Source organism: Mustelus asterias, chromosome 17 (assembly GCF_964213995.1).
Source record: "Mustelus asterias chromosome 17, sMusAst1.hap1.1, whole genome shotgun sequence".
In the NCBI taxonomy this organism is placed as follows: Eukaryota; Metazoa; Chordata; class Chondrichthyes; order Carcharhiniformes; family Triakidae; genus Mustelus; species Mustelus asterias.
The window spans coordinates 74,889,349-74,915,092 of NC_135817.1; the positions used below are offsets into that span (position 1 = coordinate 74,889,349).

Below are 25,744 nucleotides of genomic sequence, written 5' to 3' on the forward strand. Positions count from 1 at the left end.
ACGTCACCGCGCAGTGTGGGTGGGGCTGGTGTACGTCACCGCGCAGCGCGGTGGGGCGGGCGGAGGTCACCGCGCAGCGCGGGAGCGTGGAGGTGAACGTCACCGCGCAGTGTGGGTGGGGCTGGCGTACGTCACCGCGCAGCGCGGTGGGGCTGGCGTACGTCACCGCGCGGTGGGGAGCGTGGAGGTTGTCGTCGCGGCGCAAGTGCGGAGCGTGGAGGTTGACGTCACGGCGCAGTGCGGTGGGGAAGGTCTGAGTCCAGAGGATGGCTCCTCTTGGGGCTTTAGCCCGCTGAAGGCGCTGGGCCTGAGTTGGCCCGCTGTGACGGCCCGCCTGTCAGCCACTCGGTAAAGACTGATCGATCCTCGCCTCTCTGTGCCTGGAGAAATATAGTGTATAATCTCACACGCTAACCCGGGGGTGGGGGCTGGGGTGAAGGCGGAGCTGTTAGTGACATGGCGTCCTTGGAGCGGGTGAAGGTGCTGGTGTTGGGGGATTCAGGTAAAGATTCAGGTGTAGTTTACCTCCCGAGAGCGGCATGGAGCCGGCCTCCGCATTGCCACAACCAAAATGTATGAAATTCCAGATGGTTAATCATTAATTACTCGGTTAATGTACTATATTGGAAATAAAGCTTCACCCACAAATATTACATACCCGGAGCAATGTTTTAGAAATGGAATCTGTTCACTAGTAAATGCAATTTCCTCTTTTAAGTGGATTTCTAATCTTCCTGACCCTCAGGTTGGTGGACAATGTTGTTTTCTATGTTGACAACATTCTACATTCAATTCACTGGGCCGGACTAGCAGATGGAAATGTCACTTGTGCTGTCAGTTGTAAATTATTGATAGAATGATCCAAATAGGTTAAACACGAGATGAGCAATGGGAATTAATTCTTAATGAGTTGATTTAATCAGAACCAAAGGATGACTTGCATTTATATAGTGCATTTCATCAACTCAAGACATCCCAAAGTTTTTACAGCCAAAGTGTTGTTTTGAAGTTGGTTATCTCTGTTGTGATCCAGTTTGTGTGTAACAAGCTCCCACAGACAGCACTGTATGAATTTCTAAATAATCTGTTGCCTGAATTTAAGTTTATTTATTAGTGTCATAAGTAGGCTTAAATTAGCACCTCAATTAAGTTACTGTGAAAATCCCTTAGTTGCCACACTCCAGTGCCCGTTTGGGTACACTGAGGAAAATTTAGCATGGCCAATGCACCTAACCAGCATATCTTTCAGACTGAGAGGAAACCGGAGCACCCAGAGGAAACTCATGCAGACACATGGAGTATGTGCAAACTCCTCACGGACAGTGACCCAAGCCAGGAATTGAACCTGAGATCCTGGCGCTGTGAGGCAGCAGTGCTAACCGTTGTACCACCCTGTTGCCCCAATTTTTGAGCATATTGACATGGATAAATTTTAAGGTCTTTCAAATGAACAAAATAAACCGACAATGTAATGTTTTGTGATCTGAAATTGTCTCCCTTTTAAAACAAACAAAACAGCTAAACATAATGTCAGCCTCGGATTATTCCTGGCATTCTCACCTATGAATCAGAAGATCCAGGGTTCAAGTCCTAATTAAGAGATTAAAGTGCAATATCAAATTCAGGGAATGAGGTATTTGTGGAACTTCAGTCTTTTAAATAAGATATTTAAGCTCGTCTGCTTCTACAGATGAATGTAAAAGATTCAATGGCATTGTTCACAGAAGCGTTGGGAACTTCTTGTGGTGTCTTGGCCAACATTTATTGCTCAATTAACACCATTGTTCCAGTTTGCTCTGCCCAAAGGCTGGTCCTTGATTCTGCTGCCTACTCTTGCTTCATCCTGACCCATTTTCTTGACAGTTTTTGTTAGTAGTGGTAGACGTGCTGGTTAGGTGCATTGACCTGAACAGGCGCCGTAGTGTGGAATTTCACAGTAACTTCATTGCAATGTTAATGTAAGCCTTACTTGTGACTAATAAACTTTACCTTTTGGTTGTTTGCCATTCTCCAGGCAGGGTAAGGAAGGCATGTCCTAGTCCTACCTCAGCTGGAATGGGCATCAAAGCTGTTGGCGTTAATCTGAACCACATGCTTAGCCAACTGAGTTAAGCAGCTCCCTCGTGACCAACATCACCATAAACATTATTTGGCCATTATTTGATGGGGAATATGAAACTCAAAAGGGTTAGTCGTGATGGTATTGAATGGCAGAGCAGACTCCAGGAGCTAAGTTACCTAATTCACCTATTTTGTATGTTTGTATTATTAAGCTGCTGTTTGTGTCACCTTGAGTAGTGTTTCTCCTCAATTACAACAACGACCTCACTTCAAATAGGGCTCACATTGGCCGTGTAGCTCTTTATCTGAGGTATGAAAGGTGCTATATAAATGCAAATTCTATTTTTTTCTTCACAACATTGGTGCTCTGAATATAGATCTTTAAATTTCCCCTATTTTAAAGAAAAGACCAGTATTCTGAATTACTATTAGAACAAAGAACAAATAAAATTACAGCACAGGAACAGGCCCTTCGGCCCTCCAAGCCTGCACCGACCATGCTGCCCATCTTAACTAAAACCCCCTATCATTCCGGGGCCCATATCCCTCTATTCCCATCCTATTCATGTATAAAGATATTCTTGCAAACAAAATCTGTGTACAGCTGGGTGTGAGGTAATCTTTGAATATCACTAGAATGTTGCATATGCTCGTAAAGTTTTTGTATATAAGTCATATGATTTTATTTATTGTATTGTGTGAAATGTGGAACACTGCTATTAAGACAATGCTGACAGCAAAAGGGTGAATTATTTTATTCCACCTCTTCTGTTTTCAATCTTGACTCTGTTTATTATCCAGGAGTTGGGAAATCATCCCTTGTCCACCTGCTGTGCCACAACCAAGTGTTAGGAAATCCATCTTGGACGGTTGGATGCTCAGTTGATGTGAGGGTATGTATGAGAGGGCCAAACCTGTTCATAAATGTGAAAGCTCTTATTGTTTTAAAAGATGTGAAAGTTGATTTTTTTTTTCTCTAGCAATTGATTGGTTCCCTCTGTATAGCACCATACATTTCTAAGAGGGAAAATAAACTAGACGTAACTGTGCATTAGTACTGGCTGATTTCAATGTAATGGGAATTTGGAGATGAAGGGAAAAACTTGTACTGGGATGCAATAGCAGAATTGCTTGATAAGCATCTTCCCTCTTTTTACGGAGGCAGATGAATGTAGGACTTCAATAATATTTAAAACAAATATAGGAGAAACAGTATGGAAGATAAATAACAAATGGATCGCGCAAAAAGTAGAAAACTCGTTACTTGGGTAGGCTGCAAGCTTTGAGTCGTTAATAGAAAAATATTGTTTACATTGGTTGGGAAATCAGTATCACTGGAAATAGTTTGTCTTTATTTACTCTTTCTAAATCCTTCATGATCATAAACACCTGCATTAAATGCTCTCTTACTGAAGTGTAAGTGAACTCTTTGCTCTGAAGTGAATAATTCCAACTCACAAAACCATTATTCCTGAAATCAGTCTAGTAAATATTTTCCGTACTCATCAACACGTCCTTCAGCAAGTCTTGGGTCCAGAATTGGACATAGTACTCCAGCTGAGGCTGAACAAATGTTTTATATAGGCTTAGCATCACTTCCTGGCCTTTGTATACCATGTCTCCATTTATCGTTGGGTTTACTGTTGGATTTGTTAATCTTTCCTGCATCAACAAAGATTGTGCAAAACATCCCAGGTCGCTCCCTCCTTTTGTGCACTCCATCCCCACCTTATAATGGTGCTATTTAGAATGTTGCGTTTGCACATTCTCCCAGTGTCTGGGTGGGTTTCCTCCAGGTTCTCTACTTTCCTCCCACAGTCTCCTCATTCTTCTGACCAAATGTATTGCCTCACATCTACACTGTAACACTGGGCAGCACGGTGACACAGCGCCAGGGACCTGGGTTCGATTCCCGGTCTGTGTGGAGTTTGCACATTCTCCCCGTGTTTGCATGGTTTCCTCCGGGTGCTCTGGCTTCCTCCCACAGTCTGAAAGACATGCTGGCTGGATGCATTGACCTGAACAGGCGCTGGAGTGTGGCGACTAGAGGATTTTCACATTAACTTCATTGCAGTGTTAATATAAGCCTGCCATGTGACAAATAAACTTTAACTTTGTTTTTCATGGCCAATCTCCTAACCTGCACATCTTTGGATTGTGAGAGGAAACTAGAGCACCTGGAGGAAACCCACCCAGACACTGGGAGAATGTGCAAACTCAACAGTCACCCAGGGCTGGAATCGAACCCGGGTCCCTGGCTCTGAGAGGCAGCAGTGCTGACCACTGTGCCTCCAGGCCGTCAATAGCATTGAACATTGTGCAATCATCCATTAACATCCCCACTTCGGATCTTATGATGGAGTGAAGCTCATTGATGAAGTGGCTGAGGGTGGTTGGGACTAGGACTACCCTGAGGAACTCCTGGAGCAATGGCCTGAGACCGAGGTGATAGACTGCCAACAATCACAATCATCTTACTTTGTGCTAGGTATGACTCCAACTAGTGGAGAGTTTCTCCCTGATTTACATTGACTCCAATTTTGTTAGTGCGCCTTGATGTCAAGAGCAGTCGCTCTCAACTCACTTGTAGAGTTCAGCTCTTGTGTGCATGTTTGAATCAAGACTGCAATGAAGTCAGGAGCTGAGTGGCTCTGGCAGAACCCAAACTGAGCATCAGTAAGCAGGTTCTTGCTTAAATCACTTTGATGATCAAGAGTAGACTGATAGGGTGGTAATTGGCCAGGTTAGCTTTGTCCTGCTTCTTGTGGACAAACTTACCTGGGCAACTTTCCACCTTGCCACGTGGATGCCATTCTTGTAGCTCTACTGGAGCAGCTTAGCTAGGGGCTCAGCGAGTTCTAGAGCACGTCTTCTGTACTATTGCCAGAATGTTGTCAGGACCCATACCTGTTGTAGTATCCGGTACCTTCAGCTGTTAATATCATGTGGACTGAATCGAATTGACTGGAGAGTGTAATCTTTGATGCTGGAATCCTTGGGAGGAGATTGAGATGGATCATCCACTCAGCACTTTTGGCGGAAGATTGCTGCGAATGCTTTAATCTCGTCTTTTGCAATGATGTGCTGGGCTCCCTCATCACTGAGGATGGGGATATTTGTGGAGCCTTCTCCTCCTCCAGTTAGTTATTTAATTGGCCATGACTGTTGATAACTGGATATGGCGGAGCTTAGATCTGCTCCATTAGTTGTAGGATCGCTTGGCTCTCTCGCATGGTGTTTGCTTGTTTGGTATGCAAGTAGTCCTATGTTGGAGCTTCACCAGGTTGACATCTCATTTTTAGGTATGCCTGGTGCTCTCCTGGCATGCCCTCCTGCACTCTTCTTTGAACCAGAGTTTATCCTGGGTAGTGGTAGACTGGGGAGATATGCCGAGCCATGAGGTTACAGATTGTGGTTGAGTACAATCCTACTGTCGCTGATGGCCCACAGCACCTCATGGATGCTCAGTTTTGAGCTGCTAGATCTGTTCGAAATCTGTCCCATTTGTTCCAGTAGCTGCTGGAATTGGTGACTTTTGTGGAATTTGTATACATTTTGTTTTTCCCTTTCTTTAACTCAGGTTCATGACTATAAAGAAGGCACACCAGCTGAGAAAACCTACTACATTGAACTGTGGGATGTTGGTGGATCTGTGGGCAATGCCAGCAGTATTAAAAGCACTAGAGCTGTATTTTATAACTCTGTGAATGGTATGGAAGCTACTTTTGCGATTCAGTAGTTTTTGTCTAATTATGAGTAAGCTTAGTCCATTTTCAATCTGTGTCCTAAACTGTTTGCCTTAAAGTATTGAGTGTTGCAGCAGAGAAACAGGTAATGCAGTCCATCAAATCCGAGCCAGTGTTTCATGCTCTTTCTTCAAGAGCAACTACCTCGTTCCCTTTATGGAATCTACTTCACCAACCTGTAACTTGTACCTGATCCTAAAGTTACCATTTGTTACATTTCAGTCCTTTTCTCAAATCGTATAGTGACACAACTATTTTATATTATTTTAAAATTGGTCATAAATGGTCCGTTATTATGTATCTTGGATTTTAATCTGTTTTTAGGTGCAAACTCAAAGCGAGGATTTCTTTCTTTTAACCTAAAATGCATATGGACCATCCCTAATGGATAAATGTGATGCCTTTCTGATAATCTCATGCTTTGTTCAGCATGCAATATTTCTGAGTGACGCTTTTTTCTTAAAAACAGCTCCAAGAGAAAGACTGAATGCAATTTCCTGCTGGTTTCTTCTAAACCTTAACTGACTTAAGGACTTCCTTAAATGAAGGAATGTCATTTACATTTACTTAGTACATTATCATGACCTTGAGATTCCCAGTGTGCCAGGAGTTACTTTTGCTGTTCTGTCACTGTAATTAACCTGCAGTTTACTGTGGGACAGCATAGTAATTAAACTATGCAGTGCTAAAAGAACACACCACAGTAATCATGCAGGCACTTTCTAACAGAATGATGTGTTACCTGGTATGATGCCTTCGTGAAATAATATATCTTCCAACTTAATGTAGTCAATTTCACAGCTCTGTAGTTTAATTAATATTTTCTACAAGTCTGTTCACACTTGTATTTTGATTTTTTTAAATGCAGATCTTCACTCCATCCCTGTTAGCTGTTGATTTTTTTTCAAAAAAAGATTTGATTGGATTGTGTAAACACTCCCTAATGAACCACATATTGTTATAATTTACCCAGCATGAGTATATAAGAGCACTATATACTTACAAAAGTATGTATGAAGTTTATAATTGCAACGTGTATTTAGAGATGTCTAAAAAATGTCAAACTGCAAATATACAGCTGGGAGTGGGTGTTTCTGACATTTGCCTTTAAAAGCACTGGTAATTTAGTGCGATTGGTATCATTCTCATTTCTAAATCAGCAGGTTAAGCATTCAAACCCCACTCCAGCATCAGAAAACATAATGTAGGCTGACACTGAGGGAGTGTTTTATTCCTGGAGATGCACTATTTTACATATATTAAATTATTGAAGCAAAAATATTAACACAACGATGTATAAGCTGAGGCCAACTGGCCACAGCTGAACGATGTATAAGCTGAAAATAAAGTTTATTTATTAGTAGGCTTACATTCTCACTACAATGATGTTAATGTGAAAATCCCCTAGTAGCCACACTCCGACGCCTGTTCGGGTACACTGAGGGAGAATTTAGCATAGCCAATTCACCTAACCAGCACGTCTTTAGGACTGTGGGAGGAAACCTGAGCACCCGGAGGAAACCCACGCAGACAAGGGGAGAATGTGCAAACGCAACAGAGACAGTGATCCAAGTCGGGAATCGAACCCAGGTCCTGTGTGAGGCAGCAATGCTAACCACTTGCCAAACTGGCAACAGCTGAAAATTAAAATATTCTTTGCTGGCAGGGTCAGCACTTATTGCCCTTCCCTAATTGTTCATTGAGAAGGAGGTGGTGAGCCTCCACCTTGAACCTCTATAGTCCATGTGGGGTAGGTGTAACTACAGCGTTGTTAGTAAAGGAGTTCCACGCTTTTGGAACAGCGACTTGGTTCCAAATTGTGATGGTTTTCTGGAAGGGGTGGGGGTATTCCCATGCATCTTCTGGTAGAGGTCACAGGTTTGGAAGGCACTTACAAAAGAGGCTTGGCAAGTTGCTGCAGTGCATCTTGTGTATGGTGCACACACGACTGCCACTGTGCACCAGTGGTGGAGTGAGTGAGTGTTTAAGGTGGCCGATGGGGTGCCGATCAAACAGACTGCTTTGTCCTGGATGGTGTTGAGCTTGAGTGCTGTTGGAGTCGCATTCAGTCAGGCAAGTGAACAGTATTCCATCCAACTCCTGACTTGTGTCTTGTAGCTGGTAGACAGGCTTTGGGGAGTGTTTGTATTTTTATTTCTGCTGCAATATTGGTGAGATCTACATGGACTTCCTATTGAAAAGTTCCATCCCTTGGAATGAAAAGCATTATAACTGCATGGCAGGAACAGTCAAAATATTTTATTTTTCATAAATATGATCTTTTCTGTTTATCTTTTGTTTGTCCTTGAAGGTATAATATTAGTGCATGATTGTACGAACAAAAAGTCATCCCAGAATCTGTATCGGTGGTCGTTAGAAGCTTTAAATAAGGACTCCTCTCCTACTGGAGTTATAGTGACGAATGGGTAAGCTGTGCTTTCATTGTCATTCTGTTACATTCTTCAAGCAATAGCAATACGCCTACTTGAATATTCATTTTGATAGCTTGAAGAGTTTAAGTATGTACTATATTACATTCAACTAAAATTCGATAAAGAATTCACTGGAAATACCTTTACATTACTAGGTTAATCTCCTGTAGTACTGCACCTGAATAGTCATGATTAAATTTAATTGTTCAGGTTCAAGAGAAAACTGCAACTATCTGAGGGATGGGAAGGGGGCGACAGAATGGAGTGGAGGTGGGGAAAGGAGGGAGGCAGGAGTAGAATTAAGCGGAGGAAGGAGTGGGAAGAGGGACATTGCGGAAGGTAATGTTCAATGGATCTGTCCCTCGCCGGGGAAATGCTGTCATTGCAAGGGGTGAAGAAAGCCAGTGGGGCAAATGGTAACAGAAGTTAAATGTTTATTTATTAGTCACAAGTAAGGCTTATGTTAACACTGTAATGAAGTTACTGTGAAATTCCCCCCGTCGCCACATTCCGGCCCCTGTTCGGGTCAATGCACCCTAACCAGCACGTCTTCCAGACTGGGAGGAAACCGGAGCACCTGGAGGAAACCCACGCAGACACTGGGAGAACGTGCAGACTCCGCACAGACAAGTGACCAAGCTGGAAATCGAACTCTGATCAATGGAGATATGGGGATTGAGAAGTGGAAACCATTGATTTGGGGGAAGGAGAATACTAATGAATGAAGAGGGGAGAAATGAACTTGTGGGGTGATTTATTTTTGAAGGGGAAAACTAAGCAGGGTAGTAGTAGACCCAAAAGGTCAGAAGGATCGTGAGGCCCCGCTTTCACGGTCTGTATTCAACTGAAAATCTGAGGGCAAACTGCAGCCAATGGTGGGGGGTGGAAGAAGGGATTTATAACCAAAGAGTGAGTTAAAATGGGAAATGCAGTAATGTTTTGGAGTAAACGAAAAGTGAACAAAAATAGATTTGAGCTAGCGCTGATGCCGGAAGAGCTGAGGAATCCCTGACTTATTTCATAATTCCGACTCTACAAAAAATAAAAGCTGAATTGATGCAATTGCATGTTTACATGAGCTGTGTAGAAGTCCAAAGTCAACCCTTTTTTTTTCCAAGGGACTACGATCGTGAACAGTTTGCAGATAACCAGATTCCACTATTGGTCATTGGTACCAAGTTGGACCAGATTCATGAAACTAAAAGGAATGAGGTTTTGACAAGGACTGCATTCTTGGCAGAGGATTTCAATGCTGAAGAAATTAATCTGGTACGGGCTTTTTATATCATGATTCAGACTTCAAACAGCAAAATTTAATTCTACTAGAGAAAGAGCTTCTTGTAGGAGTGAGGATAGATTAGGAAAATTATTCTATTTTATCAGTTTGCATTTGATTCTACATTTAATAAAATCTGTAATTATTATACAGTAATGGATGGACTAGGCCCAATAAAATCTCTAACCTTGTGTTCTGGGAGGTTATAATGGTTTGGTTTTCAGTCGTGCTTTTGATGCTTGGTGTGAAGATCAAGGGTTAGTTTTAATTTCTTATAACTGCTTTGATTACATGGAAAAAGTCTCAAGTTTAAAATTTGACTTGTTACAAATAGAATTAAAAAGCATTCCAAAGTAATATGTTTTTATCCATATTTTTCAGCCAAGACAATCCATGTCCACATTTGCCTATTTCCCAGTAGGGTGGTCCACGTTTGGTACTAAAGACCCCAGCTGGGATTTTCTGACCTCCTTGTGGCGAGTTTTCCAGCAGCGGAGACAGCTCACCATTGGCTGCTGGTGGGATCTTCCCGTCCCACCAAAGTCGTCGTCTGTTTGCGTTACTCGCTGACCGCGCTGCTAGGGAACCCGCGACGGAAACGAAATATCCAGCCAGCGGGAAGAGACAGAAAATCCTTGCCTGTTGTTTGATTTCTACTCTTTCTCAACTCTCAGCCCCCTGGCCAGCTTCAGAGCCTCCATCGAAACCATAGGTGTATGTCATTCATGATCAGCATAACTGTGTACCACAAAATGGTGTACAGCTGCACAGCCTTAGCCACCGGCCATTTCACATAAAGATGAATTTATATGTCTGTTAAATTAATATATTAGAAGTGTAGTAGTATCTTTTTTGAAAGTAGTTCTCAAATAGTAAACAATTATAATTCTCTCAGTGATTCCAAAGAAATTCAGTCATAAAGTTGAGTCATTACTGGAAATCTCTGTGGGAGAGAACAGGTTAATGTTTCAGCTCAAAGAAACCTGATGACAGGTCACTGACCTGAAACATTAGCTTTATCTTCCTCCACAGATCCGGCCAGACACATTGAGGATTCATAATTCTGTTACGTTTCAGATTTCCAGCATCCGCAGTATTTCGCTCTTGCTTAAATACTTCCTATTGGAATGCTCTTTCATTGATCCCTTTTTCTACTATTTGTCCTAGGACTGTACCAATCCACGATATTTGGCTGCAGGATCATCCAATGCTGTGAAACTGAGCCGTTTCTTTGATAAAGTAGGTTTTTAAAAAAGTTCTTGCTGTAACCAATCTTTTAATTTCTTACTTTCACATGAATTTTCAATGAATTGACATTCTCAAGGAGCAGTTACCATTTGCCAGATATTTTAATAAAACCATGCATTACCCTTGAAGTCTCAGCTTTGAGAATCTCAATTATTGAAATAACATGATGGGAACTTAATATTTTAGTTTTTAGGTGATGTGTGGACTATGTTATAATTGCGTTCAATATTGGGAAGATCAAAACCATTGTCTTTGGTCCCTGCTATAAACTCCAATCCCTGGGCACCACACTGTCCTTCTCCTAAGAAACTATCTGAGGATTTGATTTGATTTATTATTTATTTATTATTGTCACATGTATTAGCATACAGTGAAAAGTATTGTTCCTTGCGCGCTATACAGACAGCATACCATTCATAGAGAAGGAGGCGAGAGAGTACAGAATGTAAAGTTACAGCCACAGTTAGCGTGTCGAGAAAGATCAACTTAATGCAAGGTAGGTCCATTCAGAAGTCTGATGGCAGCAGGGAAGAAGCTGTTCTTGAGTCATTTGGTACGAGACCTCAGACTTTTGTATCTTTTTCCCGAAGGAAGAAAATGGAAGAGAGAATATCCGGGGTGCGTGGGGTCCTTAATTATGCTGGCTGCTTTTCTATAAATATTTGAATTCTGCATATTGATCATGACAACAAGTGAAATGTCTTCTCCGAAACTATCACCACTCCAATGGCTTAATGTTAAAATGAAAATGCAGAAATTTGGAAGATTTTTTGCCATACGTAATCCTGCATCACATTGCTTGCTATGTTCAATATACTATCATCTTGCTGCAATGTAAAATATATTTCTTTTAGGGAGAGAGTACAGTGGGGATGAGGGTTTATACAGCTAGTGAATAACTTCAGGGGTGGCATGGTGGCACAGCGCCAGGGACCCGGGTTCGATTCCCGGCTTGGGTCACTGTCTGTGTGGAGACTGCATTTTCTCCCCATGTCTGTGTGGGTTTCCTCCGGGTGCTCCAGTTTCCTCCCACATTCTGAAAGACGTGCTGGTGAGGTGCATTGACCCAAAGAGGCGCCAGACTGTGGCGACTTGGGGAATTTCACAGTAACTTCATTGCAGTGTTAATGTAAGCCTTATTGTGACTAATAAATAATAAATAAACTTTAATTATACACGACAAACAATCTTCTGAAACTCAATTAATGCTGCATCTTTTTTGTTCTCAAGTGGTTGCAGCACATTACCTGCTGCTGTCTATATCTCACTCTTATCACTGTCATACATGTATAGTAATTGTTCTGCTTTACTCAGCTCTATCACTGTCATATATGATGATAATTGTTCCGTTTTGTATTTCCAGGTAATTGAAAGGAGGTATTTTTCACGTGATGGTAACCAGGTTTGTACATTTTTAAATTTGTTTTTCTCCCAAACCGGATTCTATCTGCTTTGTTTCTCCCCCAGCTAGTGGTTCAGATGAGTGAATAATTCAAGCAATTGAAATGCATGGATTTGAAAATCAATGAGCACCAACCTTGGGTTCACATCAGTCTTTGCTCAGCATGATTTTTCAGAGCAGAGCTTCAGCAATGTGCTTCAGCAGAACATCCCCTGCTTGGCCAGGTTCCTTGCTTTGACTCACCCAAGTAGCACAGTTGCCTGTGTGCCCGAGGGTTGTTGGCTGAACACATACTCCAAGATTTGAACACACAATCTCAGTTTATACTTCATTGTGGCACTCAATGAGAGTTGTATTGTTGGAGGTATGTTCTTTCGGATAAAGCACAAGTCCAAATCTGACTGTTTGAGTGAATTAAATATCCTGTGGCACACTTCAAAGAAAATCAATTCTTCAGATATGATGGCCATCATCTTTATATCCAACTAAAATACATTAACCAGTCACTCTTCTCATGTGATGTTTATGGAATCTTATGTTCAGATGCCTACATAACAATACTTGGAAAGTAATTATTTAGATGTGAAGCACACTTGAACATCCTGACAAAGATGTGTTATACAAATGCAAGTTCTGACAGTTCCTTTGGTGGCACTGCTGCCTCACAACGCCAAGGACCCGGGTTCGATTCCCAGCTTGGGTCACTGTCCGTGTGGAGTTTGCATGTTCTCCCCGTGTCTGTGTGGGTTTCCTCCAGGTGCTCCGGTTTCCTCCCAAAGTCCAAAGATGTGCGGGTTAGGTGGATTGGCTATGCTAAATTGCCCCTTAGTGTCAGGGGGACTAGCTAGGGTAAATGCATGGGGTTATGGGGATAGGGCCTGGGTGGGATTGTGGTTGGTGCAGACTCAATGGGCCAAATGGCCTCCTGTACTTCAGGGATTCTATGAATTTTTTCTGTTTTCTTTATCAGCTATTCTGTAATTTAATTGATTAAAATTTGCTAATTAGTTTGGTTCTGTCCACTGGAAATTGGATTGATATTACTCAATTTATTTCACTTGGGTGATCTTGCAATTACAGGGGATTGTCAGTTTGGCTGGATATAGAATCACAGAATCATGCAATGCAGAAGGAGGCCATTCGGCCCATCAAGCCTGGACCAACAACAATCCCATCTAGTCCCTATCGTCTTAACCCCACATATTTACACTGCTAATCCCCCTGGCTCTATGGGGCAATTTAGCATGGCCAATCCACCTAACCTACACATCTTTGGACTGTGGGCGGAAACCGGAGCACCCGGAGGAAACCCACGCAGACACGGGGAGAACATGCAAACTCCAAACAGTCACCCAAGGCTGGAATTGAATCTGGGTCCCTGGTGCTACCAGGCAGCCGTTCTAACCACTGTACCACCATGCCATCATTGGATACAAGTCTCCAAAAAAGAGAATGCAGTGCACTGCTGCAATATATTTTGCATGCTAATAAAACCACAATCTATTTTAGCTTTATTTTAAAGTAAACTATAGAGCATTCTTTCCAGATCACTCTTTCCCCTTTCTCTTCCTACTTCTTTCCAGCCATTGTAAATCTACTTGGTGGGACAACAATTTCCAAAATACACAATTCAAATTAGGATGTTCATCAAAGTACAAGTTGTTAGTGCTAGGGACTTGTATTCGGTGCCAACATCAGGCACTCCCAGGTCTGATATAATGCAGACCAGAGGTATAGTAAAGTTCCCTGAGCTGTGCACAACAATATGCCCAATCCCTGGTATCAGAATATCCCTACCTAGAATTTTTTTTTCACTTTGCACAATCTACTTTTTAATTGTAGTGAAACTTGTAGCTAGATTATGAGCAATTTAGCAATGTTTCCATTGCAAGTTAAATCGCTGAGACCAGTTATCTCTAGATTTTTAAATGACCAATAACACATGGAATTCCAACTAATTATTGTGTGAAATAGCACTCCTGCTATCTCAGTGGCAGAACCAATATAATATCTGAATAGATGTTTGGTGGTATTAAACATCTGGGCCTTAAATGGAATGATGTGGAGATGCCGGAGATGTTGGACTGGGGTAAACATAGTAAGAAGTCTCTCAACACCAGGTTAAAGTCCAACAGGTTTATTTGGTAGCAAAAGCCACTCGCTTTCAGAGTGCTGCTCCTTCATCAGGTGAGTGGGAGTTCTGTTCACAAACAGGGCATATAAAGACACAATCAGGTATCAGGTAGACAACATTGGCCGAGTTGCAAGTATATGTACCGTGTACCTGGTGGATGGTGTTCTCACGTGAGATGATGGCATCATGTCATTGATGAAGACGAACATCTCGCCAAGGCTATCCCCACACCTCCACTTCTTGCCTTGAAACAACCGCACAACCTCAAACAGACCATTGCAGCAAATTACCCAGCTTTCAGGAGAACAGTGACCACGACACCACACAACCCTGCCACAGCAACCTCTGCAAGACGTGCCGGATCATCGACACGGATGCTATCATCTCATGTGAGAACACCATCCACCAGGTACATGGTACATACTCTTGCAACTTGGCCAACGTTGTCTACCTGATATGCTGCAGGAAAGGATGTCCCAAGGCATGGTACATTGGGGAGACCATGCAGACGCTACAACAACGGATGAATGAACACCGCTCGACAATCACCAGGCAAGAGTGTTCTCTTCCTGTTGGGGAACACTTCAGCGGTCACGTGCATTCGGCCTCTGATCTTCAGGTAAGCGTTCTCCAAGGTGGCCTTCACGACACACGACAGCGCAGTCATTGAGCAGAGACTGATAGCCAAGTTCCGCACACATGAGGACGGCCTCAACTGGGATCTTGGGTTCATGTCACACTATCTGTAACCCCCACGACTTGCCTGGGCTTGCAAAATCTCACTAACTGTCCTGGCTGGAGACAATACACATCTCTTTAACCTGTGCTTAACCCTCTCTCCACTCACATTGTACCTTTAAGACTTGATTACTTGTAAAGACTCGCATTCCAACCATTATTTTGTAAATTGAGTTTGTGTCTTTATATGCCCTGTTTGTGAACTGAAATCCCACTCACCGAATGAAGGCGCGGCGCTCCGAAAGCTTGTGGCTTTTGCTACCAAATAAACCTGTTGGACTTTAACCTTAAATGGATGACATACTCATAATGTGATTTGAACAACTTAATTTATTTTTGAGTTTGGTGACATTCATCACTCTTGTAAACCTGCGTAGATTCCCTATGAATCAGGTTATACCTTCACTTGCCCAGTTGCTAGTTAACTGTAGCAAATTCTAGGGGTTGACCAGAAAACCCTTGACATGTTGTTCTGTCTTACAGAACATCGTCCCTACTACAGAAACTGCTTTAAACTACTAAATAAAGTTTGTTGAAAGGTTAATTGAGGGAAAGAATCATAGAATCCCACAGTGCAGAAGAAGGCCATTCGGCCCATCGAGTTTGCACTGACCACAATCCCACCCAGGCCCTATTCACATAACCCTATGCAGTTTCCCTGCTAGTCCCCCTGACACTAAGGGGCAATTTAGTATGACCAATCCACCTAACCTGCACAGCTTTGGACTGTGGGAGGAAACAGGAGCACCCGGAGGAAACCCATGCAGACACAGGGAGAATGTGCAAACTCCACACAGACAGTTACCCAAGGCCAGAATCGAACTCGGGTCCCTGGTGCTGTGAGGCAGCAGTGCTAACCACTGTGCCACCGTGCCACCCAGAGCAGTGCTTTTTTTATTTACGGTAATTTCTGTGTTTCCTTACAATGCGATTCACTGTTAAGTGCATTGAGACATCCTGTGGGTCACGTAAAGTGCTGTATAAATGCAAGCCTGTCTTTTGTTCTTCCCTGTCCTGCCTTGCTACACTCCACTCCTACTCCTCCCCTAGGAGGCAAAGCTACAAGTCAGCCTTTCCCGGCACTTGAATTCCCATCCCGCTGCTTTTGGCTTTGTTAATATGTCTCGAGTGATCGGGCAAGTTCGGCTCATTCTTGCACGGATATGCAAAGTGCCCGAACAGTGGCTATGCTGCACCAGGGTTGAATTATTAGCCACAAAGTAACCCAAAGAGGAAAACTTATTTTTCCCAAAATATGCGTTTGCACGAAGCAGAAGCCTGCGCGTCATGGAATGTTTCCATTTAACAACCCCAGGACATCTTCATGAACACGTCAGAGTGAGTTAAGTTTTGATGACTGCATCAGGGAACTGAGTTCGGAGTACGTAGTATGGAACGGATCGTGCAATTGTAATTAGTTATTTTCTTTTTTAAATGTTATATTTTCACAGATTCCCAATTTTGCTGACCGGAAACGCTTTGGGGCATCAGGCACAATGAAGATTCTTCATTATGATTAAGCGGAATGGTCAATGTTTTGTGGAGTATGGGGGCTCGACCCTCAACACCGCACACTGATCGCACATTTACATATTTTGGAGAATTTTTTTCGGGAACGGATTGCTACTTTTGCTTTTTATAAAAGAAAGTAAAATTTGAGCCGCCTGAGCATATTTGAAACATTTTCTATCTTTGTATTGTCAAAATTTTGGGTTACATTGCTCAAAAGATACATGTTTCAAAAGCCCTCTTCAATCTGTAAATTACACTTTGTTCATGAAATAATGTATATTTCAATGGTGAGAACGTTTTAGCAACCAATAGCAATATGAAATGATATGCAGTATAAAAGTTGAATTCAAATTTGTCTAATAAGATTGAGCTGTGCAAGCTTTTATGGTGTTATGCAAATCTGAACATAAACTTTTGTCCAGTAAATGTTCCAATTTCTTTCATGAGTAACTGCCTTAAGTTTCATTTGCAAAAATGAATGTGCATCTGAAGGATCTGCCTGAGCTTGTTACCTGTGTCTATCTAGAATTGTCCAGAGACCTCTTCGGTGAAAATCCCTAGGGACCTGTGACACTCAAAATACATGTTCCTCAGGTGTTTGTAGGCTGAGAAAGGGAGTAAACATTCATTAGAGGTCTCTAATAAATGGATTCCACTCTATTTGAAGCATGCTGTATGTAAACATGTGCGCAAATATAGTTTTAAGGCTTGCCTTGGGGCAATAGACAATCATTCAATCGGCTAACTAGTTTCTTGCGAACAGAGCACGGCATCACCTGAAGTTATTGTTCTTCCTGGGGCGTTGAGTGTCTTCAAAATTATGTTTGCGAATTGTCAGTGCTTTGGATGGCCTGTGGGTCAGCACCTGGTGCCATTGTTTTGTGTTTTTTGAAATTTTCAGAAACAAAAAAAGGCAAAACTAGATGTAGTGCCCTTTTTACACTTCAGTTTGTGTATTCTCAACTACTTCCATTCTTGCCTGAAGGTGTTTGGGCTACGGGTACCACCATAATCACCATCCAAGCTGTGTTATCAGTAGGATACTATTGAAGGGCAACACTGGTCCTTACAACACTCTTTTTAAATATTTCTTTCCCAACACCACATTCCGTTGCTTTAAAGCACTGCACCTGTCCCTGTGACTAAAATGGTGGATAGAAAGGTTTGATCAAAGAATCATTAGAGTGGTTACACCACAGAAGGAGGCCATTATGGTCTGTCATGTCCATGCAACCTCTGTTTTATATTAGACGTTGGATTATTGAGGCTACTAGAACTCCATAACAGCTTGTAATGGTTCCTCGAGTACAGAAGTAAAACTTGGTTAATAAAAACAGAAAATGCTGGAAACATCTCGGCACGTCTGGCAGCATCTGCGGAGAGAGAAACTGAGTTCAATTCCGAGTCCATATGTACGAACTCTAGACTGGGCAGCACAGTGGTTAGCACTGCTGCCTCACAGCACCAGGGACCCAGGTTCGATTTCTGACTTGGGTCACTGTCTGTGTGGAGTTTGCACATTCTCCCCATGACTGTGTTGGTTTCCTCCGGGTGCTCCGGTTTCCTTCCACAGTCCAAAGATGTGCCATGCTAAATAGATGGATTGGCCATGCTAAATTATCCCTTAGTGTCAGGGGAGCTAGCTAGGGTGAATGCATGGAGTTATAGGGATAGGGCCTGGGTGTGATTGTGGTCAGTGCAGACTAGATGGGCTGAATGGCCTCCTTCTGCACTGTAGAATTCTATGTTTCTAAAACTCCTCTTTCCACATATGCTGCCAGACTCTATTTTTCAGTGTTTTCTGTTTTTATTTAAGTTTTCCGACATCTGCTTTGATTTTAGTGATATTTAGGTACCCATGTTTGGAACCTGTACCAATAATTCAACTTGTATGTCTAACGGGGAGCCTTTGTATCTCCTGTGGTTACATGAGCTGTATTGTACAGTTTTGTTGTTGACTACATAGACTTGCTAAAATTTCTCTTGTAAAACCAGGTATAAATGTTTACTGTAAATATGTTTATAATGTCGCTAGAAATTGATTTGAGTGCACAGGGTGAAGAATTGAGCTCAAGTATGATTTTGGGTTTATGATTTACAAAAAAGGAAATTAAAACTGGATTTTTTTTAAAAGCGTTCTCAGAAAATAATTTATTAAATGCTATTTGGTAAACACGTTCTGTAGTTCTGTAATTAAATTTGTTGAAAATCAATGCTAACTTAAAATTATATCGTTTGAAAATTGCAAAAGATATTCAATTGTAACAAAGTACGTTTTGGAGGAATGAATGGCTAAACATTATAGAAGATTTTGTGTGTGTGTAAATATACACTGAGGAATGAAACTTACTCCATTTCAGCTATTAGTGCCAAACCTCCTTCGATCAAGTGTGGGCGGCATAGTGGTTAGCACAGCTGCCTCACAGCACCAGGGACCCGCGTTCGATTCCCGGCTTGGGTCACTGTCGGTGCGGAGTCTACACGTTTTCCCCGTGTCTGTGTGGGTTTCCTCCAGGTGCTCCAGTTTCCTCCCACACTCCAAAAACGTGGAGGTTAGGGTGCATTGATCCGAACAGTGTGGCGACTAGGAGATTTTCACAGTAACTTCATTGCAGTGTTAATGTAAGCCTTACTTGTGACTAATAAATAAACTTTAGTGAGACAAAGCAACAGTCCCACGTAGTTTTAAATGCTGTTCCGAAGGAATGCAAAACAAATTAAACTGATACTTCCCGCGTTTCTCCTTTACCCTTATTTGTGACTGCCAGCGATGATTATTTTTTAATCATGTCCACATTTAACGGTTGAAAGAGCATTGTTAACAGAAGCATGAAATAACTGCTTTGTTCTTGCAGCTTCATATTTTTGTTGAACTTGGTATTCTCAGAGGAATGAGAACAAAGCAGCTGCAAAACAATGATTCCTCTGTTTCTGAAACATCATTAAAGTTAAATTTATTAAACCAGACCAGTAACTAGATAAATTACAGCAATTTGTATTTTACTACCTATAATGCAGTCGATGGAAGAAAAATTGCTTAGCCACTTTTCTGAAACCTGTTTTGACAGAAACTGATGGAAAGCAATGAATGAAGTCTACTTGACTGATCTGAGTTGTACTAAATTAGTCTGAACAATTCTTAGGAGATTACAGTGTATCAGAAAGAGGTAGCTCTGTGGTTCCCAAGTCACTGTACAATTACAGCTAGAAACCGAGACTGAGAATGGATGAGGTGACTTGGGAATCACCTAAAGGATGATGATTGTTGAGATCTAATTTAATTTGCAAGGGAGTCGAGTATCATGGGAGGCAGGCAGGAAAGTGGATTTAAAGTCACATCAGATGAGCCATGATCTTATTGAATGGTGGAGCAGACTCAATGGGTTGAATGGCCTACTCTTATTTCTTATGAGCGTAAGCCCCAGTCTAATTGCGTGCACTATCACGCCCTCTTGGCAATGAGTAAATCAATAAAGCTTTTTAAAAGTCAGTATGCAAAATAATGGATGGGATTCTCTGGTCCGGCCAGCAGTGCACCCCCACCCATGGGTTTCCTGGTGGCAGGGGGTGGCTCCAATGGGAAATCCTGTTGACAACAGTGGGACCAGAGAACCCCACTGCCAGCGAACAACACACCACCGAGAAACACGTGGCTGGGAGGGTGGAGAATTCTGCCCAATGTCTTGGAATAGTCTTGAAACAAACCTAACAAAATGAACAATATCCTCAAAGGCTTCCCCTATCCCCTTCAATCGCACCTGCAATGTGCAAGGAGACCATCCATTCAACTCTCTCCTTGCTCACCAAGCCAAGGTTCTCTCCCCACCCCAGCCATACCACCAATGGACATACGTATATTTCTTTAGTTCTTCCCCCAACTCTTCTTCTGCCCACAGAACTCATCTTTTCCATGAGATTCCCAACAATCTTCAACTGCTTCATCAATAGCCTTCCCTCTGTCATAAGGTCAGAAGTGGGGATGTTTGCCGATGATTGCACAATGTTCAGCACCATTTGCGACTCCCCAGATACTGAAGCAGTCCATGTTCAAATGCAACAAGATCTGGACAATATCCAGACTTGGGTGGCAAGTAACATTCGCACCACACAAATGCCAGGCAATGACCATCACCAATAGGAGACACTCTAACGACTGCCCCTTGATATTCAATGGTGTTTCCATCACTGAATCCCCCACTATCAGCATCCTTGAGGTTACCATTGACCAGAAACTCAACTGAACTCTCCACTTAAACACAGTGACTGCAAAAGCAGGTCAGAGACGAGGAATACTGCGGCAAGTAACTCACCTGACTCCCCAAAGTCTATCCGCCATCTACAGGGCACAAGTCAGGAGCGTGGTGGAATACTCCTCACTTGCCTGGATGGGTGCAGCTCCAACAACACTCAAGAAGCTCGACGCCATTCAGGACAAAGCAGCCCGCTTGATTGGCATCACATCTACAAACATCCACTCCCTCCACCACTGACGCTCAGTAGCAGCAGTGTGTACTATCTACAAGATGCACTGCAGCAATTCACCAAAAATCCTTAGACAGCTCCTTCCAAACCCACGACCACTTCCATCTAGAAGGACAAGGGCAGCAGATACATGGGAACACCACCACCTGCAAGTTCCCCTCCAAGCCATTCACCATCCTGACTTGGAAATATATTGCCGTTCCTTCGCAGTCGCTGCGTCAAAATCCTGGAATTCCTTCCTTAACAGTATTATGGGTCAACCCACAGAACATGGACTGCAGCGATTCAAGACGGCAGCTCACCACCACCTTCTCAAGAGCAAATAGGGATGGGCAATAAATTCTGGCCAGCCAGTGGCGCCCATGTCCCATGAATGAATTTTTTAAAATGTGCATCCTACTCACCCTTATTATCACTAAACTTCTGACCATTCGAAGTCAATTCCTTGTGCTGATGCCAGCGTATGTTGTAAGCAGATCCTTCCTCTTTGTCCTGCTCCTTTTAAATCTGCCATCATCACCAGCACGTCTATCCCAATAAAAGCAAAATACTGCGGATGCTGGAACTCTGAAAAACAGAAAATGCTGAATAAACTCAGCAAGTTTGGCGGCATCTGTGGCGAGAGAAACAGCATTAACGTTTTGAGTCCATATGACCCTTCTACACAACTGAAGAGGGATAGAAATTAATTCTATTGTTGGAGAAGGGGGTGGGTAGAATGGAAGGATAAGGATAGGTCAGAACTAAGGTCAGATTGGCAAAGATGTCATGAACATAAGACGAGGGTGTTAATGGAGACTGAAGAAGTGCTAATCGTGGCATAAAGGTAAAGTGGCAGAATATGTAATAGGAGAATAAAGGTCAGTGCTGAGTGAAAGCACATTTGACAAGCATGGAACAGAAGGCCATGTGGGGATGGTGGGGTTGTATTGGAGCAAATCAAGGACCCCAAAGAAAAAAACAAAAGGGGGCCAAGCTAGAGAGGAAAGTTCACAGTCTAAAGTTGTTGAACTTAATGTTGAGTCCAGAAGGCTATAACATGCCCAATTGGAAGATGAGTTGTTCTTCCAGTTTGTGTTGGGCTTTACTGGAGCATTGCAGCAGGCCAAGGGTGGAATCCCCCATTTATAAAACACAGATGGTGAATATTTTATTAATCGTGCTCTCAACTTGTTCTGCAACCCTCAATGACTTATGCACATATACACTCAGGTCCCCTATTCCTGCAATCCCCCTTTAGTATTGTATCCTTTATTTTATATTGTCTTTCCACATTCTTTCTACCACTGCACACTTCTCTGCATTTCATCTGCCGCTTGTCTGCCCATTCCACCAGTTTCTCTATGCCCTCTATAAACAGGGCTATAGCATACAAGAGTAAGGAAACAATGTTAAACCTGTATAAAACACCGAGTCGGCACTAACTGGAGCACTGTATCCAGTTATTGGCATCACACTTTAGGAAGTATGTGAAGGCATTAGAGTGAGTGCAAGAAAGATTCACAAGAATAGTTCCAGTGATGGGCAACTTCAGTTTTGAAGTCCTACACTATCATCTTCACCATGATTCCAAGTTTCATATTGTCCACAAATTTTGAAGTTCTGCTCTGTACACCAAGATATAGATTATCAATACATATCAGGAAGAGCAGGAGTCCCAAAACCAATGCCTGGGGAACTGCATTATAAACTTTCTTCCAGTCTGAAAAACAAATCACTAATCTCTCATTCCTCTCACTCAGCCAATTTCATATTCATGTTACTACTGTCCCTTTTATTCTATAAGCTCTAACTTTGCTCACAAGCCTATCATGCGGCACTTTATGAAATGCCTTTTGGAAGTCCATGTATACCATATCGACAGCATTACCCTCATCAACCCTCTTCTCCACTTCATCAAAAAAACTCAAGCAAGTTAGTTAAGCACAATTTGCCCATGACAAGTCCTTGCTGACTTTCCTTAATTAACTCATATTTTCCCAACCAACTATTAATTTTGTGCCGGATTATCATTCCTAAAATCTCCCTCACCGCTGACGTTTAGCTATCTGGCCTATAGTTGCTGGGTTTATCTTTACATCATTTGTTTGCCCAAGGATGCCACATTTGCAACTCTCTAGCCCTCCCATACCACCCCTGAGTCAAAAGAAGATTGGAAAATTATGACTAGTGTCATCGCAATTTCCATTCTCATTTCCCTCCGTATCCTTGGATGCACCTCATCATGAGTGAGTGGGTCCCAGTTATGTCTGTCTCTTTATGGGTTATGTGAAGCATTGCCTGTTCCAGTCCTACTCTGGCCCCCTCCCACAACTCCTTTATCAGTATATCGACGACTATTTCGGTGCCGCTTCATGCCCCTGTCTGGACCTGGAAATATTTATCTATTTTGCTTCCAATTTCCACCCCTCTATCACCTTCACATGGTCCATCTACGATACTTCTCTTCCCTTCCTTGACCTCTCTGTCTCCATTTCTGATGATAAACTGTCCACTAGCATCCATTACAAACCCACCAACTCCCACAACTACCTTGACTACAGCTCTTCACATCCCACATCCTGTAAGGACTCCATCCCATTCACTCAGTTCCTTCGCCTCCACGGCATCTGTTCTGATGATGCCACTTTCCAAACTAGTGCTGCCAATATGTCTTCCTTCTTCCTCAATCGTAGTCTTCCACCTGCTGTGGTTGACAGGGCTCTCAACCACGTCCAATCCATCCCCCGGGCCACTGCTCTCACCCCCTCCCCGCCCTCCCAGAACCAGGATAGAACCTTGTCCTCACTTTTCACCCCACCAGCCTCCCCATTCAAAGGATCATCCTCCGCCATTTCTGCCAACTCCAGCATGACGCCACTACTCGACACATCTTCCTCTCAACCCCCCCCACCCCCGTCAGCATTCTGCAGGGACTGATTTCTCTGGGACACCCTGGTCCACTCCTCCATCACACCCAACACCTCACCCCCTGCCCACGGCACCTTCCCCCTGACACAATCGCAGAAGGTGCAACACCTGCCCCTTTACCTCCTCCTTGCTCACCGTCCCAGGTCCTAAACTTCCCCTTCAGGCGAAGCAGTGCTTCACATACATCTCCTTCAATCTGGTCTATTGCATTTGCTGCTCCCAGTGGAATAAATAAACACTTAAAGGAAAGGAACAGGTAAGTGAGGTACAGATGAGATGTGGACCCACTCTACATCGGAGAGACCAAACGCAGACTGGGTGACTGCTTTGCTGGGCACCTTCAGTTTGTCCGCAAGCGGGACCCAGACTTTCCTGTCACTTGCCACTTCAACACCCCACCCTGCTCTCCTGTCCATCCTTGGCCTTTTGCAATTCTAGTGAACCCCAACGCAAACTGGAGGAACTGCACCTCATCTTCCGATTGGACACTTTACAGCCTTCCAGACTGAACATTGACTTTAACAACTTCAGAGCATGAACTCTCCCCTCCACTTCCACCCCATTTCCATTTATTTCATTGTCGATTATCATCTCTTCCATAATGTTTCTTTTATTACCCTGTTCACTTCCCACATCTCATCTGTACCTCACTTACCTGTTCCTTTCCTTTAAGTGTTCATTTATTCCACTGGATCATTTCGTTCACCTCTTATTACCAATCTGCCAATCATTAAACTCAGTCCCATTCTACCTTATGTAACTCTTCACTGAATGCTCTCTCTCCCCTCTGCTATGTTTTGATTTAAGTTAATGACTTTACTATTTAAAAGCTACCACAAAATCTTAAAACACAAAGATCCGTTCTGTGTGGGACAGAATGAGTTAACCCTCTACTTGTTTCAAAATGGGACGTAGTACATTTTCTCAAATGAATGTCATCACATCAAAACCCTGTACTTCTGAATCAAAGATTAATCCCTATCTTTCCATTGTTAAGGTTAATCCAAAACAAGCTTTATCATAATCACTTTTAAACATCTGGATTCGAAACCATACCTGCTAAAGACTATCGCACTCTCCTCACCTTCTTAATACTTTTCAGATGCAACATTTTGCCATTTTTGGACCAATGCACACACAAAGAGCCCAAACCTCTGCCAAATTCTTATCCTCTTTTTTAAAGAATGGCCTTGGCCATTGATCACCCTCCAAAAATTGAGAAATTCAAGACGTTAGTATCTTACTTTGATTTTTGAAGTGTCTGCATTAGTCTTAATTCTGCTGTCACCTGCAATTCCCAAGCATCTACACGAGTGTGCCCTCGCTCTCACCCACAACCTGCCCACCGCTCTCTCTCTCTCTCTGGGCCCTATTTTACCATTTTGATTCTAAGTGCTGGGTGGACTTGAAACTGGGAGTGTTTCAGATCCAACTTTTAGACCTGTTCTCAGGCGCCCCATACTGACTCGGCCTGCAAAAATATCAGCGATTCTGAATCGTGCTGCACAAGTCTGTGGCTGGGACTTAACGCGCCCGAAATCCTGCAGCTCCGATCAGCGCTTCCCACTGCGCATGCGCAGAAAAAAAATGATAGAATGCGGCTCCCCTGCCACATCCGTCCTGGGCCGGATAATGCCTCCCCCTGGCCCCCACAGACATTGACCCACCCCCACAACATTACTGACCCCCTTATCCCCCCACCCACCTGCCACTCAGACCGATTGTGAGCCCCTCCCCCCTGCCCTCCCACTGATCTCAGGCAGAGTAGCAATGGACCCCCCCTCCCAACACCGATCTGAGGCA

The 25,744-nt window shown here is 43.0% G+C and overlaps 1 protein-coding gene across 2 annotated transcripts; it reads left to right on the forward strand.

The window, feature by feature from the left end:
* The first annotated feature begins 207 nt into the window (after window positions 1-207).
* rabl3 (RAB, member of RAS oncogene family-like 3) lies at window positions 208-18,632 on the forward strand. 2 transcript variants are annotated; one of them, XM_078232996.1, is made up of 8 exons: window positions 210-502; window positions 2,863-2,954; window positions 5,642-5,771; window positions 8,119-8,233; window positions 9,358-9,508; window positions 10,683-10,754; window positions 12,127-12,165; window positions 16,489-18,632. In XM_078232996.1, exons 1-8 carry the CDS (start codon window positions 457-459, stop codon window positions 16,555-16,557), a joined length of 714 nt encoding a protein of 237 aa, XP_078089122.1. In that variant the 5' UTR covers window positions 210-456; the 3' UTR covers window positions 16,558-18,632. The 2 variants fall into 2 exon arrangements, with proteins under 2 accessions (XP_078089121.1, XP_078089122.1); XM_078232995.1 differs by lacking the exons at window positions 10,683-10,754; window positions 12,127-12,165; window positions 16,489-18,632 and adding an exon at window positions 9,897-10,224 and having other exon boundaries at window positions 208-502.
* The last annotated feature ends 7,112 nt before the right edge of the window (window positions 18,633-25,744 follow it).

Coding starts and splice junctions, on each gene's coding strand:
- rabl3 (XM_078232995.1), top strand. CDS start 457: ATGGCGTCCTTGGAGCGGGTGAAGGTGCTGGTGTTGGGGGATTCAG. Junction 503..2,862: donor GCTGGTGTTGGGGGATTCAG/GTAAAGATTCAG, acceptor TTTATTATCCAG/GAGTTGGGAAATCATCCCTT. Junction 9,509..9,896: donor ATGCTGAAGAAATTAATCTG/GTACGGGCTTTT, acceptor CATATTTTTCAG/CCAAGACAATCCATGTCCAC.